Raw genomic sequence first — 13,044 nt, forward strand, 5'->3', positions numbered from 1 at the left:
CACGCATCAGTCATCCACTACCCATCAGCGATAAAGGAAGAACGTGTAGACTGACGTCGTTCTTCTCGACGTGATGTCATACAGGTACAGCCTGCCTAGAACACAACCTACCTGTTCATCTGAAGTGAGTAGATTACAGCAACAAGATGAGTTCTAGTAAAAATAAAAATAAAACAGAAAATAAGACCGAAAAGGCTATAGCTGCGGAGAAAGAACAGTTTCACAAAGAACAGGTACAAATATTTGTTTCAAACCGCAAAGGTTTTCTCTGTAACTTTGAGGTTTTTATGTGGTTGAGTTTTTTCGGAATTAGTCTATTATGTATTCTAATAACTTGTAATATTCAGAGCGCTATTTCGTTTAGATTATAGTTATATTATAGTTAATTATTTTAAAGGCAGGTCTATCTGTAGTTGAGATAGATGTTGTGCAGTGATTGAGATTGACTTTGTATTCTTAGCAGTGGGAGTTTCCTCATACCTTGAGTCTGAGAAAGAAAAACAACATTGACATCGTCCTCATCACATGAAACATTAATTAGCTATCTGTTTGTAAGCTGTAGTTACATTATATCGTCCTTAAACAATAATAAGTCATTTTGAGAATGTTTTAAATGTGAGATGTTAGTAATTAGGCTGCTTTTTATTTTCTCCACGCTTCATTTTCCTCGACTGTCTTCACCTTCATTGCTCCTTCCCTGCTATCAGCTCCACAGCATCAGCAAAACCATCACCTCAAGCGAATCCCCGCCCAAGGAGAAATATGTACGCAGTATCCTTTACCCAAAGCAAACCACACTGAGGACAATGAGGGCCACCAATACTGGGTCTCATAAAATATATAAAAAAAACAGTGTGTTCCATCAGTAAGTGTGATTGAACATATGAAATAACATGGTGACTTTGGATCTCATTGTATATCTTTCACCAGCAACACTTCAAGCTTGAAAACACAAGGTCTTGTCTGCTACATAGAAACATGTTTCAAACACACCCATAATGTGACAGAGTAGAGAACAATGACCTGCCACAGTCGTTTAGCTTAATGGTCCGCTTAGGGGTGTGACACTGGTGTTTAGTCTGAACGTTTCCTTGACGACCGTGCTGACATCATCATGGGGACCCACAAGGAGGCCGGGGCTGCGACCTTCTGGGCCTACATGCTTAACGTTCCCCTCTCCAGCAATGCCATCGTCAGCTGGAAGTTCTGCTTCATGGTCCACAAGCTCCTTCGCGACGGACACCCCAACGTAAGCAACGACACTTCCTGGAAACGGGTGGACGTCAAGGGGAGTTTGTGGGGCGCTTTGGGGTGAAAGCAGCGTCTGGCGAAACGAATGAAAATGTCAAATGTATTGCAACAACATTCAAATCTTTCCTGGCGCTCTGTGGTGTGCTGATGAATCTCGTGTCCTGTGTTTGGTCCACAGTCTGTGAGGGATTCCAACAGACACAGCAGGAATGTGAAAGATATGGGTGTTCTCTGGGTGAGTTCTGGGTCTGGCATGTATTCTACGTGGAGAACTTCCATGTTGGAGTAGGTCTCCTTTGTGTTGCAAATTCTTGTCCGCCCAAACACAAATCCCACAAAACATTTCAAGTAACAGTGCCGGTTGCCCTCGAGGACGGATTCTGCCGAAATGAAGTCTTGAAAGGTCACTGTAATCATTTCTTTTTTTCTTCTTCAGGGAAACCTACATGATCGATATGGACACATTGTGGCCTTGTCTGCTAAATTCCTGTGTAATAAAATGGAGTTCCATGCAAAGGTGAGATACTAATACAGTTTTCATAGTTGAGGATCTCTTCAGAATACGAACTGGCAGTCTATTCATACATTCTCCTTTCCTGCAGCACAAAACAATCCCAGGTAACCTGGAAGCCAGTGATGACACAGTGGAGAGAGAGGCAGGAAATGATGTCAACAAAGTGTAAATTTTCTTAAAACTTCTGTAAAACATACTTTTCCTGTAACACATTGACAAAATGGATCCAACTGAAAGAATATCGCGTGTTTACATGTGCACATTCTCCCCATCTTATCCTTCACCTCAGGTTCGACATGACCCAGGAACTGCTTGATTACTTGGATTCCGGCCTCAAGATGGCCGAAACAGGTTTGCTAGTTGACTATTGTCTCAGTCTCTCCCCTCGACAAAAGCTTCTTTCAGAGTCAGTTAGGTGAGTGATGTCTTGTGACCGTGTGTGTGTGTGTGTTTGCTCCTGTGTGTGTGTGTGTGTGCTCCTGTGTGTGTGTGTGTGCTCCTGTGTGTGTGTGTGTGTGTTTGCTCCTGTGTGTGTGTGCTTCTGTGTGTGTGTGTGTGCTCCTGTGTGTGTGTGTGTGCTCCTGTGTGTGTGTGCTCCTGTGTGTGTGTGTGCTCCTGTGTGTGTGTGTGTGTGTGTGTGTGTGCCTGGATCCACAGTGTGGCGCCAGCTGGATGCTAACGGGGCCAAGTGCAGCACCCCCGCTGGGCAGTGCCGCCTGGCGCCCCTCATCCCTCTCATCCTGGACTGCAGCTTCCTCTACCACTTCACCGTCAAACTGATGTTCAAACTGCACAGCCGTGAGCAACACACACACCTACACACACACACATAAGCTCATCTACACACACACACCTACCTACACAGATGCACACACATACACACTCACAACAGAAAAGATATAGCTGTGAGTGACCCAAGCATTCACTCTCACACACAGACACACACACAACACACCGCTGTGGTTAAATCTCCACGTGAAACTTTCTGTCATGTAGGAGTGAGTCCAGACTCGTTGCTGGGACACCGAGAGCGTTTCCGGGATCTGTTCAACAGGTACACCGTCACGTAGCAACGGTTCTTCCTCCTCACAAAGCTCTGGTGTGTCAGAGGTGCACACACAGCCGACAGCAGGTGTGAAAGGATCCGCTGACACACCCTTCTCTCGTCTCTCAGCCTCACCAGGTTCTTCGACCGAGCCAGAGAAATGGAGTTCTTCAAAAAAGTCATCCAGATTCCTGACCTTCCAGACGTGAGCATCTGTTTCCTCGGCCTCCGTTGATATTGTCGGTGTCGTGTTCCTCGTCCACACAGCGGTGGAAACATTCTTGTGTTCGTGTGCTGAACCCCCACAGGCTCCTCCCAACTTCCTCCGCGCCGCTGCGCTGGCCGAATACGTCAAGGCTGTGGCGGTCGTGCCCAATCAGGAGCCTCCTGAGGAGGAAGAGGCGGAGCCAATGCCAGACTACAGGGAAGCGCCACAGACTCAGGTACGACCGGAGATCACCTGACCTCTGAGGAGGATTTTTATTTGTTATTTGGCCTTTTATCACGAAATGTCATAGAGGGCGTCATAAACGCAGACAGAACTACCCCTCAACCAATCGAAACCCTCAAGGAGAAACTCCCAGAAAAACTGTTAGAGGAAGAAATGGAGGAAACCTTGGGAGGAGCAATTCCTTGAGGGATCCCCTCTTCCTGTGCATCATCCTCTACACTCACCCGTTCCCTCATCCCGCTCCTGTTGAATCCTAACGATGGAGGATCTGTCATCCTCTACTACAGTGTGTCTGTTTGTGCTTGTGTCCTCCCAGTACTACCTCCTCAGTCAGATGGGAGCTCCGGACTCGGAGACTGAACCAAGGTAAAGTTCCCCTCCTGTCACCACCCTCTGAACCAAGTACAGCCAACTTTCTAACAGCTGGAGAGACATCTTTCTGCGAATATTCAGTCATTCTATGAAGATAGACTATCTTTGCAGAAAGACTATCTATGAATGAACAGTGATTCTGTGAAGATACAGTGTTTCTATGAAGATACAGTGTTTCTGTGGAGACAGTGTTTCTCTGGAGGTGCCGTCTCACGTGAGCTCTGCAGAGTGAGTCTGACATCTCCCCCTTCTTCTTCCTGGTAGGGAGACAGAGGTGGAATCTATGAGGAAGGAACTACAAGCCATCAAACCAGAGCTGCAGCTCATCAAAACAGAGGTCAGTGTGTGTGTGTGTGTGTGTGTGTGTGTGATTACGTGAGTGCGATTGTGTGCATGTGCGTGGAAGTCCATCACTTGCCATCACATGACTAGCTTGGCGAGTCCGTGTCTTCTGAGCGTGATGCGAACCCCCTCCACCCTCCCCCCCCCCCCACCCCCCCAGGCCCACAGGTGTGTGAGCCACCTGAAGGCCCAGGTGAACTGCCTGGAGGCGGAGCTGGAGGAGCAACGCACCCACAAGCAGATGGCCCTGGTGGACAACGAGCACCTGCGCATGGAGGTGCAGGCCCTCCGCAGCACCAACGCCACCAACGCCGGGGCGCAGGTCGGGTACAAGGAGGCGGACGGTGCGTAGACACAACCGCCGTCACACGTTCACACACACACACACACACAATTACACTAACCCTCTCACACACAGACAACACACACACACCCATGCAGAGACACAGACATCTCCGTGGCTCCATGACCCCTCTCCTCTCTCACAGGCAGGGCCCAGGCGGCAGAGATCCGCTTCTGTCAGCTGAAAGAGAGACACGCTGAGCTGGTCACCGGCCACGCAGAGCTGCTGAAGAAGGTACGGGGACCAGAACACCAGAACCATAGAACCATAGAACACCAGAACACCAGAAACATAGAACACCAGAACACCAGAACACCAGAACACCAGAACACCAGAACACCAGAACACCAGAACCATAGAACCATAGAACCATAGAACCATAGAACGCCAGAACGCCAGGATGCCAGAAAGCTAGAACGCCAGAACACTAAAACACTAGAACACTAGAACACTAGAACTCCAGAACACCAGAACACTAAAACATCACAACTGTCTTTCGCTTGTCCATCCTCTCCCCTCCGTACCTCTGTAGAATGCAGACACAGTGAGACTACTGACCAACACCCACCAGAGCCAGGATGACCTGATCAGGGCCAAAGACCAGCTGACCAGCCAGGTGGAACACCTCCTTCAGGAGAACAGACTGAGGGTACGACAACTGGAGTCCACTTCCTCCCCTCACAGAGAAACACTGCTTACTACAGTCTGCCTGGTAGTCTGTACTGTTCTCCAGAGTGATCTCTGTTCTCCACAGTGATCTCTGTTCTCCACAGTGATCTCTGTTCTCCAGAGCAATATCTGTTCTCCACAGTGATCTCTGTTCTCCAGAGCGATGTCTGTTCTCCACAGTGATCTCTGTTCTCCAGAGTGATCTCTGTTCTCCACAGTGATCTCTGTTCTCCAGAGCGATGTCTGTTCTCCACAGTGATCTCTGTTCTCCAGAGCAATATCTGTTCTCCACAGTGATCTCTGTTCTCCAGAGCGATGTCTGTTCTCCACAGTGATCTCTGTTCTCCAGAGTGATCTCTGTTCTCCAGAGCGATGTCTGTTCTCCACAGTGATCTCTGTTCTCCAGAGTGATCTCTGTTCTCCAGAGTGATCTCTGTTCTCCACAGTGATATCTGTTCTCCAGAGTGATATCTGTTCTCTGGTCCTGATCAGGCAGAGCAGCAGCAACAGGAGACAGACAGGCTGAACAGGGAGCTGATGGGTCAGAGAGCAGAGCTGGCTCGCATGCAAGCCGCCCTGGAGGGCAAAGAGATGGTAGACAGCAAGGCTGCTTCAGGGCATCAAACTCTACACAACTTTACACAATCTCCCTGTTATAGGATTAGTCTGTGTAAAAAGTAAACATGTTTAATTAAATCTTCCTGTGCCCTCTGTACCCCCTCCCCCCCTCCTCCCCCAGGCGGGCTCCCAGATGAGTGGTGCCCTGTCCGGGCTGCAGGGAGAGAGAGAGGCACTGCTGCGCTCTGTGAGGGAGCAGGAAGCAGAGCTGTCCTCCCTCAGGCAGCAGAGCATGCTGCAGCAGAGCTCCCTGGAGCAGGAGAGAGACAGGAGCCGACGGGAGCTGCAGGCTCTCAGGGCCCAGCTACAGCAACAGGTGGGTCGAGGCTGGAGCCCAGACACACAAACACACACACTCATACACACACACACACACGGGAGGATGTGTGTATGGTGACATGTTTGAACCTTGTGAGTGTGTACGTGTATGTATGTATGTATGTGCGTGTGTGTGTGTTACAGCTTGCCATCAATGCAGAGCAGAGGTTAGAGATCGAGAGACTGAAGCGAGAGCTGGACCAGAGACGGCTGGAGGTGTCACACGCTAACAGTACCCTGCAGAACACGGACATGGTAGGAACGTTTCCCTCGCCTCCACAAGCCCTAGCAACGCCAAACAGTGGTCTCATCCTAGCAGCATGCCCATGGCTGTATTATTTACGCGTTCCTAACCCTAACCCTAACCCAAATACAATCTATCTGTCTTTTTTGGTGCCCTTTGTACCATCATTCTCGCCCTCCCCCAGGCGGGCTCCCAGATGAGTGGTGCCCTGGCCGGGCTGCAGGGAGAGAGAGAGGCACTGCTGCGCTCTGTGAGGGAGCAGGAAGCAGAGCTGTCCTCCCTCAGGCAGCAGAGCATGCTGCAGCAGAGCTCCCTGGAGCAGGAGAGAGACAGGAGCCGACGGGAGCTGGGCGCCATGCATGCACAGCTGCAGCAACAGGTGTGTGTGTGTGCGTGTGTGTTCTGTGGGTGTCCTTGAGTCATGATTGTGTACATCAGTGTGTGTGCGCTTTTGTCTGTATTTATGTGTGTGTGTCTCTATGTATGTGTGTGTGTCTCTATGTGTATGTATGTGTGTGTGTATGTGTGTGTGTATTACATTTACATTTACATTTAGTCATTTAGCAGACGCTCTTATCCAGAGCGACTTACAGTAAGTACAGGGACATTCTCCCCGAGGCAAGTAGGGTGAAGTGCCTTGCCCAAGGACACAAGGTCTATTGGCACGGCCGGGAATCGAACTGGCAACCTTCTGATTACTAGCCCGCTTCCCTAACCGCTCAGCCACCTGACTCCCCTGTGTATGTGTGTGTGTGTGTGTGTGTGTATGTGTGTGTGTGTGTGTGTGTGTATGTGTGTGTGTATGTGTGTGTGTATGTGTGTGTGTATGTGTGTGTGTGTGTGTATGTGTGTGTGTATGTGTGTGTGTGTGTGTATGTGTGTGTGTGTGTGTGTGTGTGTGTATGTGTGTGTGTGTGTGTGTGTGTGTGTGTGTATGTGTGTGTGTGTGTGTGTGTGTGTGTGTGTGTGTGTGCACCAGGCGTGCCGGGAGGGGGAGCTGACCCAGAAGCTGCAGGAGGAACAGTTCTGTCTGCTCCAGTGTGCCGTGGTGGAGGCTGAGGGCATCATCCTGGACGCTGTGGCCAAACTGGACGACCCCATCCACGTGCGCTGCACCAGCTCTCCTGGTAACCCTCTCACACACTAACTCACTCACTCATTCACTCATTCACTCATTCATTCACTCATTCAGTCACTCGTTCATTCACTCATTCATTCGTTCACCCATTCACTAGTTCACCCGTTCACTCGTTCACTCATTCATTCAACTTCTTTCTCTGTGCTTTCCCTGCACCTCCCTCCCTCCCCCCCTCCCCCTCTCCCTCCCCCTCCCCCCCTCCCCCCCTCCCTCCCCCCCTCCCTCCCTCCCTCCCTCCCTGTTCTCCAGACTACCTGGTGAACCGTGCTGAGGTCACTCTGGGCTCCATTGACAAGATGCAGCAGAGCCACATGTGCTACGTGGGCAACATGAGTGGTGCGTATTCAGACCGGTGCGGCGCAAATCACTGCAGTTTGTTTAGTAAATCACCAGGAGGAGTGCGTGAGACGCCCTGTGTTTCTGTCCAGATGCCAGTGTTTTGCTGAGTGTGTGTTTCTGTCCAGATGCCAGTGTTTTGCTGAGTGTGTTTCTGTCCAGATGCCAGTGTTTTGCTGAGAATGTGTGTTTCTGTGTAGATGCCAGTGTTTTGCTGAGTGTGTTTCTGTCCAGATGCCAGTGTTTTGCTGAGAATGTGTGTTTCTGTGTAGATGCCAGTGTTTTGCTGAGTGTGTGTTTCTGTCCAGATGCCAGTGTTTTGCTGAGTGTGTTTCTGTCCAGATGCCAGTGTTTTGCTGAGTGTGTGTTTCTGTCCAGATGCCAGTGTTTTGCTGAGTGTGTGTTTCTGTCCAGATGCCAGTGTTTTGCTGAGAATGTGTGTTTCTTTCCAGATGCCAGTGTTTTGCTGAGTGTGTGTTTCTGTGTAGATGCCAGTGTTTTGCTGAGTGTGTGTTTCTGTGTAGATGCCAGTGTTTTGCTGAGTGTGTGTTTCTGTGTAGATGCCAGTGTTTTGCTGAGTGTGTGTTTCTATGTAGATGCCAGTGGTTTGCTGAGAGCTGTGACTCAGTTTTCCCATCTGGCTGCCGACACCATCGTCAATGGAGGAGCCACCTCACACTCCGTGCCCACCGACCAGGCTGACTGTAAGACACACACACACACGTACATGTACATACACACATACATACCACACACACAAATACATACACACACACACAAACACAGATCTATACTCAAAACACCTCTAACACCCACAATCTACCCTCCCTCCCTCTCTCTCTCTCTCTCTCTCTCTCTCTCTCTCTCTCTCTCTCTCTCTCTCTCTCTCTCTCTCTCTCTCTCTCTCTCTCTCTCTCTCTCCCTCCCTCCCTCCCTCCCTCCCTCCCTCTCCAGGTCTGACAGACAGCTGCAGGGACTGTGCCTCTCACTGCCTGCACTTCCTGAAGGAGCTGAAGCTGCAGGCGACGCTGCAGAGAGCGAACCCTGCCGCCACTCGCTGCTCAGTGCAGCGCATCCTCTCTCTGGGGCAGGTCAGGCAGGCATCAGACCACTCGCTGCATTTTCATAATGTTTCATGTTTTGGCTACCCACCTTGTTTTTGGGGCTATATCGTTGTTTATGATCATTGACCTATGCACCTTTTGCTCTTTCTTGTAAGTCGCTTTGGCTAAAAGCGTCTGCTAAATGACTAAATGTAAATGTAATAATAAAAGGGGCAGTGTAGGGGTAAATGTGCTCACTGGATAAATGTGCGTACCACGTAGGCTGAGGCCTAACCACAGCAGCCTGGGTTTGAATCTGTCCTTGGCCCATGTTGCACGTCGTCTCTCTCTCTCTCTCTCTCTCTCTCTCTCTCTCTCTCTCTCTCTCTCTCTCTCTCTCTCTCTCTCTCTCTCTCTCTTCCGGGATTTGATGCGCTGTACCAGATTATGTCTTAGATCATTAAGAATGGGTTAAGAGGCCGTCGTGACAGAGTGAGATGTTTGGATCCCCCCTGCAGGAGTTGCGTCCCACAGGCCAGGACGTTCTGCAGGCAGAGCTGGGAGACATGGTGGATCAGGAGATGGCCGCCACCTCCACTGCCATAGAGGAGGCTGTGCTGCGCATGGAGGTACGAAAACACACACACACTCTTTCTCTTTATCAGAAACACACACACACACACTCTCACTCTCTTTATCACAAACACACACACTCTCTTTCTCTTCATCAGAAACACACTCACACACACACTCTCTTTCTATTTATCACAAACATACACATACTCTCTCTTTCTCTTTATCACAAACACACAGACATACACACACAGAGCAGGACCTTATCTCTTTGTGTTGATATGGGCGGTGTGGCTGTTCCTCTGCTCTGTTAACAGGAGATTATGAGTCAGGCCCGAAGAGACACATCTGGTATAAAACTGGAGGTCAACCAGAGGTCAGTAGCATCCACACAGCACAGTAGACAACAGTCCACATGTATATCAACGAGGTCGGAAACCTGTGCATTTTCCTGAATTCTGCTTTTAACTTTCCCCCTCTGACCTCTGACCTCCAGCATCCTCGGGTCCTGCTCCGACCTGATGAAGGTAAGAGTTCCGTCTTTCTCTGAGCGCGCTCAGTTTCAGCTTCCTCGTGTCACAGTCTCCAGAGCGTAGCCCGGGTTTGCTTTGTGATGACCTCATCTCGCCCCCTCCCCAGGCCATTCATATGCTGGTGACATCTGCCACCGACCTGCAGAAGGACATCGTGGAGGGAGGCAGGGTGAGTTGGCGGTTGGATATTACTGATATGAATCATCTGTCACAGCTAGGTGCTGTGGGGTTAGCATTGCAATGTGCAAGTCAAGCTGTTCAGTCGCCCCTGTGGCACCTGGGAGTTTTAAGATTGTTTCCCACAATGCTACTTCGACTTTTGTTGCCAGTTTATTTCCCACAATGTTACTTTAATTGTCACATTTAACTGAGCTTATGTGATAAAGTTGTAAGGACGTGGGATTTTCTAAGCATTGACTCACTCCTGCACTTCCCTCCACAGGGGGCAGAATCCATTAAAGAGTTCTACGCCAAGAACTCTCGATGGACCGAGGGGCTCATATCTGCCTCCAAGGCAGTGGGCTGGGGGGCCACACGGATGGTGTAAGTACACACCACAATGACCATGTCGTCAAGGCTTTCTAACATGAACGTACTGATGTATCTTTGAGAGTTCAGTCAGGTAACTACTCCCCTCTGGCAGAAGGCTGCGGTCCATCAGGACCAAAACCTCACGCCATAAGAACAGTTCCTTTCAATCTGCTACTGGCCTCTTCAACAAGGCCAAGGACTCCCAGTGACATTCATTCACTTATTTAACTATTATAAGTCCATCTAATGGTTATTACAGTATGCACAAGCCACCTTACCTCAGTATCCGATTGCAATATGTTGACCACTCACGCTGCTTATTCTTATTCTTATTTTTATATATATTTTATTTTATATTTAAATTGTTGTATTCTTAGATTGTTTAGTTCTTAGAAATAGTTAAACTTTTGTACTTTACTTAATTTAAGATTCGTATATGTTTAGTGTTTTGCACCTCCCTGCCACAGTATATTCCGTGTTTGTATAACATACATGGCGAATAAACCGAATTCTGATTCTGATAAACAAGTTTCTACTTCCTCCCGGCGTCAGGGATTCAGCCGACAGGGTTGTGACTGACAAAGGCAAATACGAGGAACTGATTGTCTGCTCCCATGAGATCGCCGCTAGCACCGCCCAACTGGTCGCTGCCTCCAAGGTAAACACATATTTTTAGTCACCTATCTTCTCAACTGTTACAACTGGCAGGAAGAATCCGAACATCTACTTACTTACATTCAGTCTCCAAGGGTCTCACTTCCTGTGCTCGTGTCCGTGGTTACCAGGTGAAGGCGGACCGCAACAACAAGAAGCTGCACACTCTGCAGCAGGCCTCGCGACACGTCAACGACATGGCTGCCGTCGTGGTGACCTCCACCAAACACGGACAGCAGCGGTTCACCGACCGAGGTGAGGGAGAGGGGGAGGGAGGGAGGGAGGGTGGGGGAGGGAGGGAGAGAGACCCTCTCCTCCACTTTACTCCTATTATTACCCAGGTTCATCTTCCCCTGTCTTCTCTGTAGGCCCTATGGACTTCTCCGGCATCTCACGGATCAAGCTGAAGACAGAAGAGATGGAGGCTCAGGTAGGTTACTGTAGGGGTCCTCGTTCCCCCTCTCAGGTCTCTGGAGGAGGCCCCCTGCCCCCAGCCTGGCTCCCCTCTCACCCACGCTCTGACGCATTTACATTTAGTCATTTAGCAGACTTACAGTAAGTACAGGGACATTCCCCTGAGGCAAGTAGGGTGAAGTGCCTTGCCAAAGGACACAACGTAAATTTGTGCATGGCCGGGAATCGAACCGGCAACCTTCTGATTAATAGCCCGATTCCCTAACCGCTCAGCCATCTGACCCCCCCATCTGCCGGACGTGTCCCTCAGGTGAAGGTTCTGGAGCTGGAGAACCAGCTGGAGCAGGAACGTGTCCGCTTGGGAGAGCTGAGAAAGAAGCACTACGACCTGGAGGGGCCTGCAACCCCCCCTGGGGAGGAGGGGGATGCCGACAGCTTCCCGCCCCCTCCCCCTCCCACCCTACTGACGTCATCCACCCCCCTGCCCCAGGCCTTCACACACATGCAGCCCTACTTGAAAACACAGCCGCTTCACCAAACCAATCCTTTCTCACAACCTCAAACACAGTCCTATGCCCTTTTCCAGCCCCAGGCTAGCACAGCAGACGAGTCCTATTCCCAGCCCCAGGCTGGCACGCCAATACAGTCCTATTCACCAGCCCAGTCCTATTCCCAGCCCCAGTCTTACACACCGACACAGTCCTACTCACAACCTCAAGCCTACTCACAATCACAACCCTACCTACCAACCAAGCCCTTCTCTCAAACTCAACCGTACGCTGCAAGCAACAGTCAGTCCTACTTACAGCCACAGTCCTTCTCACGCACCCCGGCCAAGACGCCACCCCAGGACCCCCCAAACGCCACCCCTGAGCAGGCCAAGCCCGCCCCTGAGCCGGCCAAGAGACCCTCCATCTTCCAGAAGTCTGGGGCTCTGCTGAAGAGTGCGGTAAGAACTCTATTGACAAAGTGAAGTAGGGAGGGGTGTTTATTTAAAGGGCAAAGGGTTTTAACTTAAGGATATGATACATGTGGTAGTTGTGAAATCGTTGAAATTGTCTGAGCAGATCCGAGTCACGCTGATGTGATGGAACCTCTGCTGCTTTTGTGCTGTTGCAGTTCAGACGAGGTGAGGCCGGAACTGGGGAATCCTGAATCTGGACATTGGATATGGAATTTTCTAAATATCCAACTGATGGACAATATTGCCTGTCTGTATGAAGTGCCTGCTTGTAATTTCATAAGTGTGATAAATGAATCATTATCATCCCTTTTACTCTTTTGATTTAAAACATGTTGAATCTTATGTCAATGAAATTGAGAGAAATGTAAATATAATTCTTTAATTTTCACACTTGAGAAGGGTGATTATGGCTGTTGATGATGAATAAAAAATGTAACATAAATGTAATGCTTGGTTGAGTTTTACCTTTAACAAGGCACATAAATAATTAGGCTCTTGAAGACTGTGGGATTTTCCTGATCTGATTGGCCTCATCCCTCTACCTCAAGGCTCTCTCATTACCACATATAAAGTGTACTAAATCTGTCAGAACTGTTTACCTCGTTTGAATATTCATTTCTCCACTGGAGCATAAAAAAAAAAAAAACACTAGTTTACAATATAAAGTCTATACACGATGCCCTACGTATTT

The 13,044-nt window shown here is 49.4% G+C and overlaps 1 protein-coding gene across 3 annotated transcripts; it reads left to right on the forward strand.

Moving 5' to 3' along the window:
- Positions 1-32: 32 nt before the first annotated feature.
- Positions 33-12,800, forward strand: LOC134038847 (huntingtin-interacting protein 1-related protein-like). 3 transcript variants are annotated; one of them, XM_062484458.1, is made up of 34 exons: positions 33-233; positions 708-771; positions 1,107-1,249; positions 1,430-1,486; positions 1,688-1,768; positions 1,854-1,930; positions 2,055-2,116; positions 2,423-2,563; positions 2,762-2,819; positions 2,940-3,015; positions 3,119-3,253; positions 3,578-3,627; positions 3,898-3,970; positions 4,136-4,319; positions 4,464-4,552; positions 4,851-4,967; positions 5,480-5,581; positions 5,727-5,921; positions 6,068-6,178; positions 6,352-6,546; positions 7,147-7,294; positions 7,555-7,641; positions 8,238-8,345; positions 8,596-8,732; positions 9,203-9,313; positions 9,575-9,633; positions 9,754-9,784; positions 9,897-9,959; positions 10,233-10,333; positions 10,874-10,979; positions 11,107-11,230; positions 11,344-11,405; positions 11,700-12,338; positions 12,457-12,800. In XM_062484458.1, the coding sequence occupies exons 1-34, from the start codon at positions 147-149 to the stop codon at positions 12,475-12,477; spliced, it is 3,894 nt and encodes a 1,297-aa protein (XP_062340442.1). In that variant the 5' UTR covers positions 33-146; the 3' UTR covers positions 12,478-12,800. The 3 variants fall into 3 exon arrangements, with proteins under 3 accessions (XP_062340442.1, XP_062340443.1, XP_062340441.1); XM_062484457.1 differs by having other exon boundaries at positions 37-233; positions 12,509-12,800; XM_062484459.1 differs by lacking the exons at positions 5,727-5,921; positions 6,068-6,178 and having other exon boundaries at positions 12,509-12,800.
- The last annotated feature ends 244 nt before the right edge of the window (positions 12,801-13,044 follow it).

Source organism: Osmerus eperlanus, chromosome 18 (genome assembly GCF_963692335.1).
Source record: "Osmerus eperlanus chromosome 18, fOsmEpe2.1, whole genome shotgun sequence".
NCBI lineage: Eukaryota > Metazoa > Chordata > Actinopteri > Osmeriformes > Osmeridae > Osmerus > Osmerus eperlanus.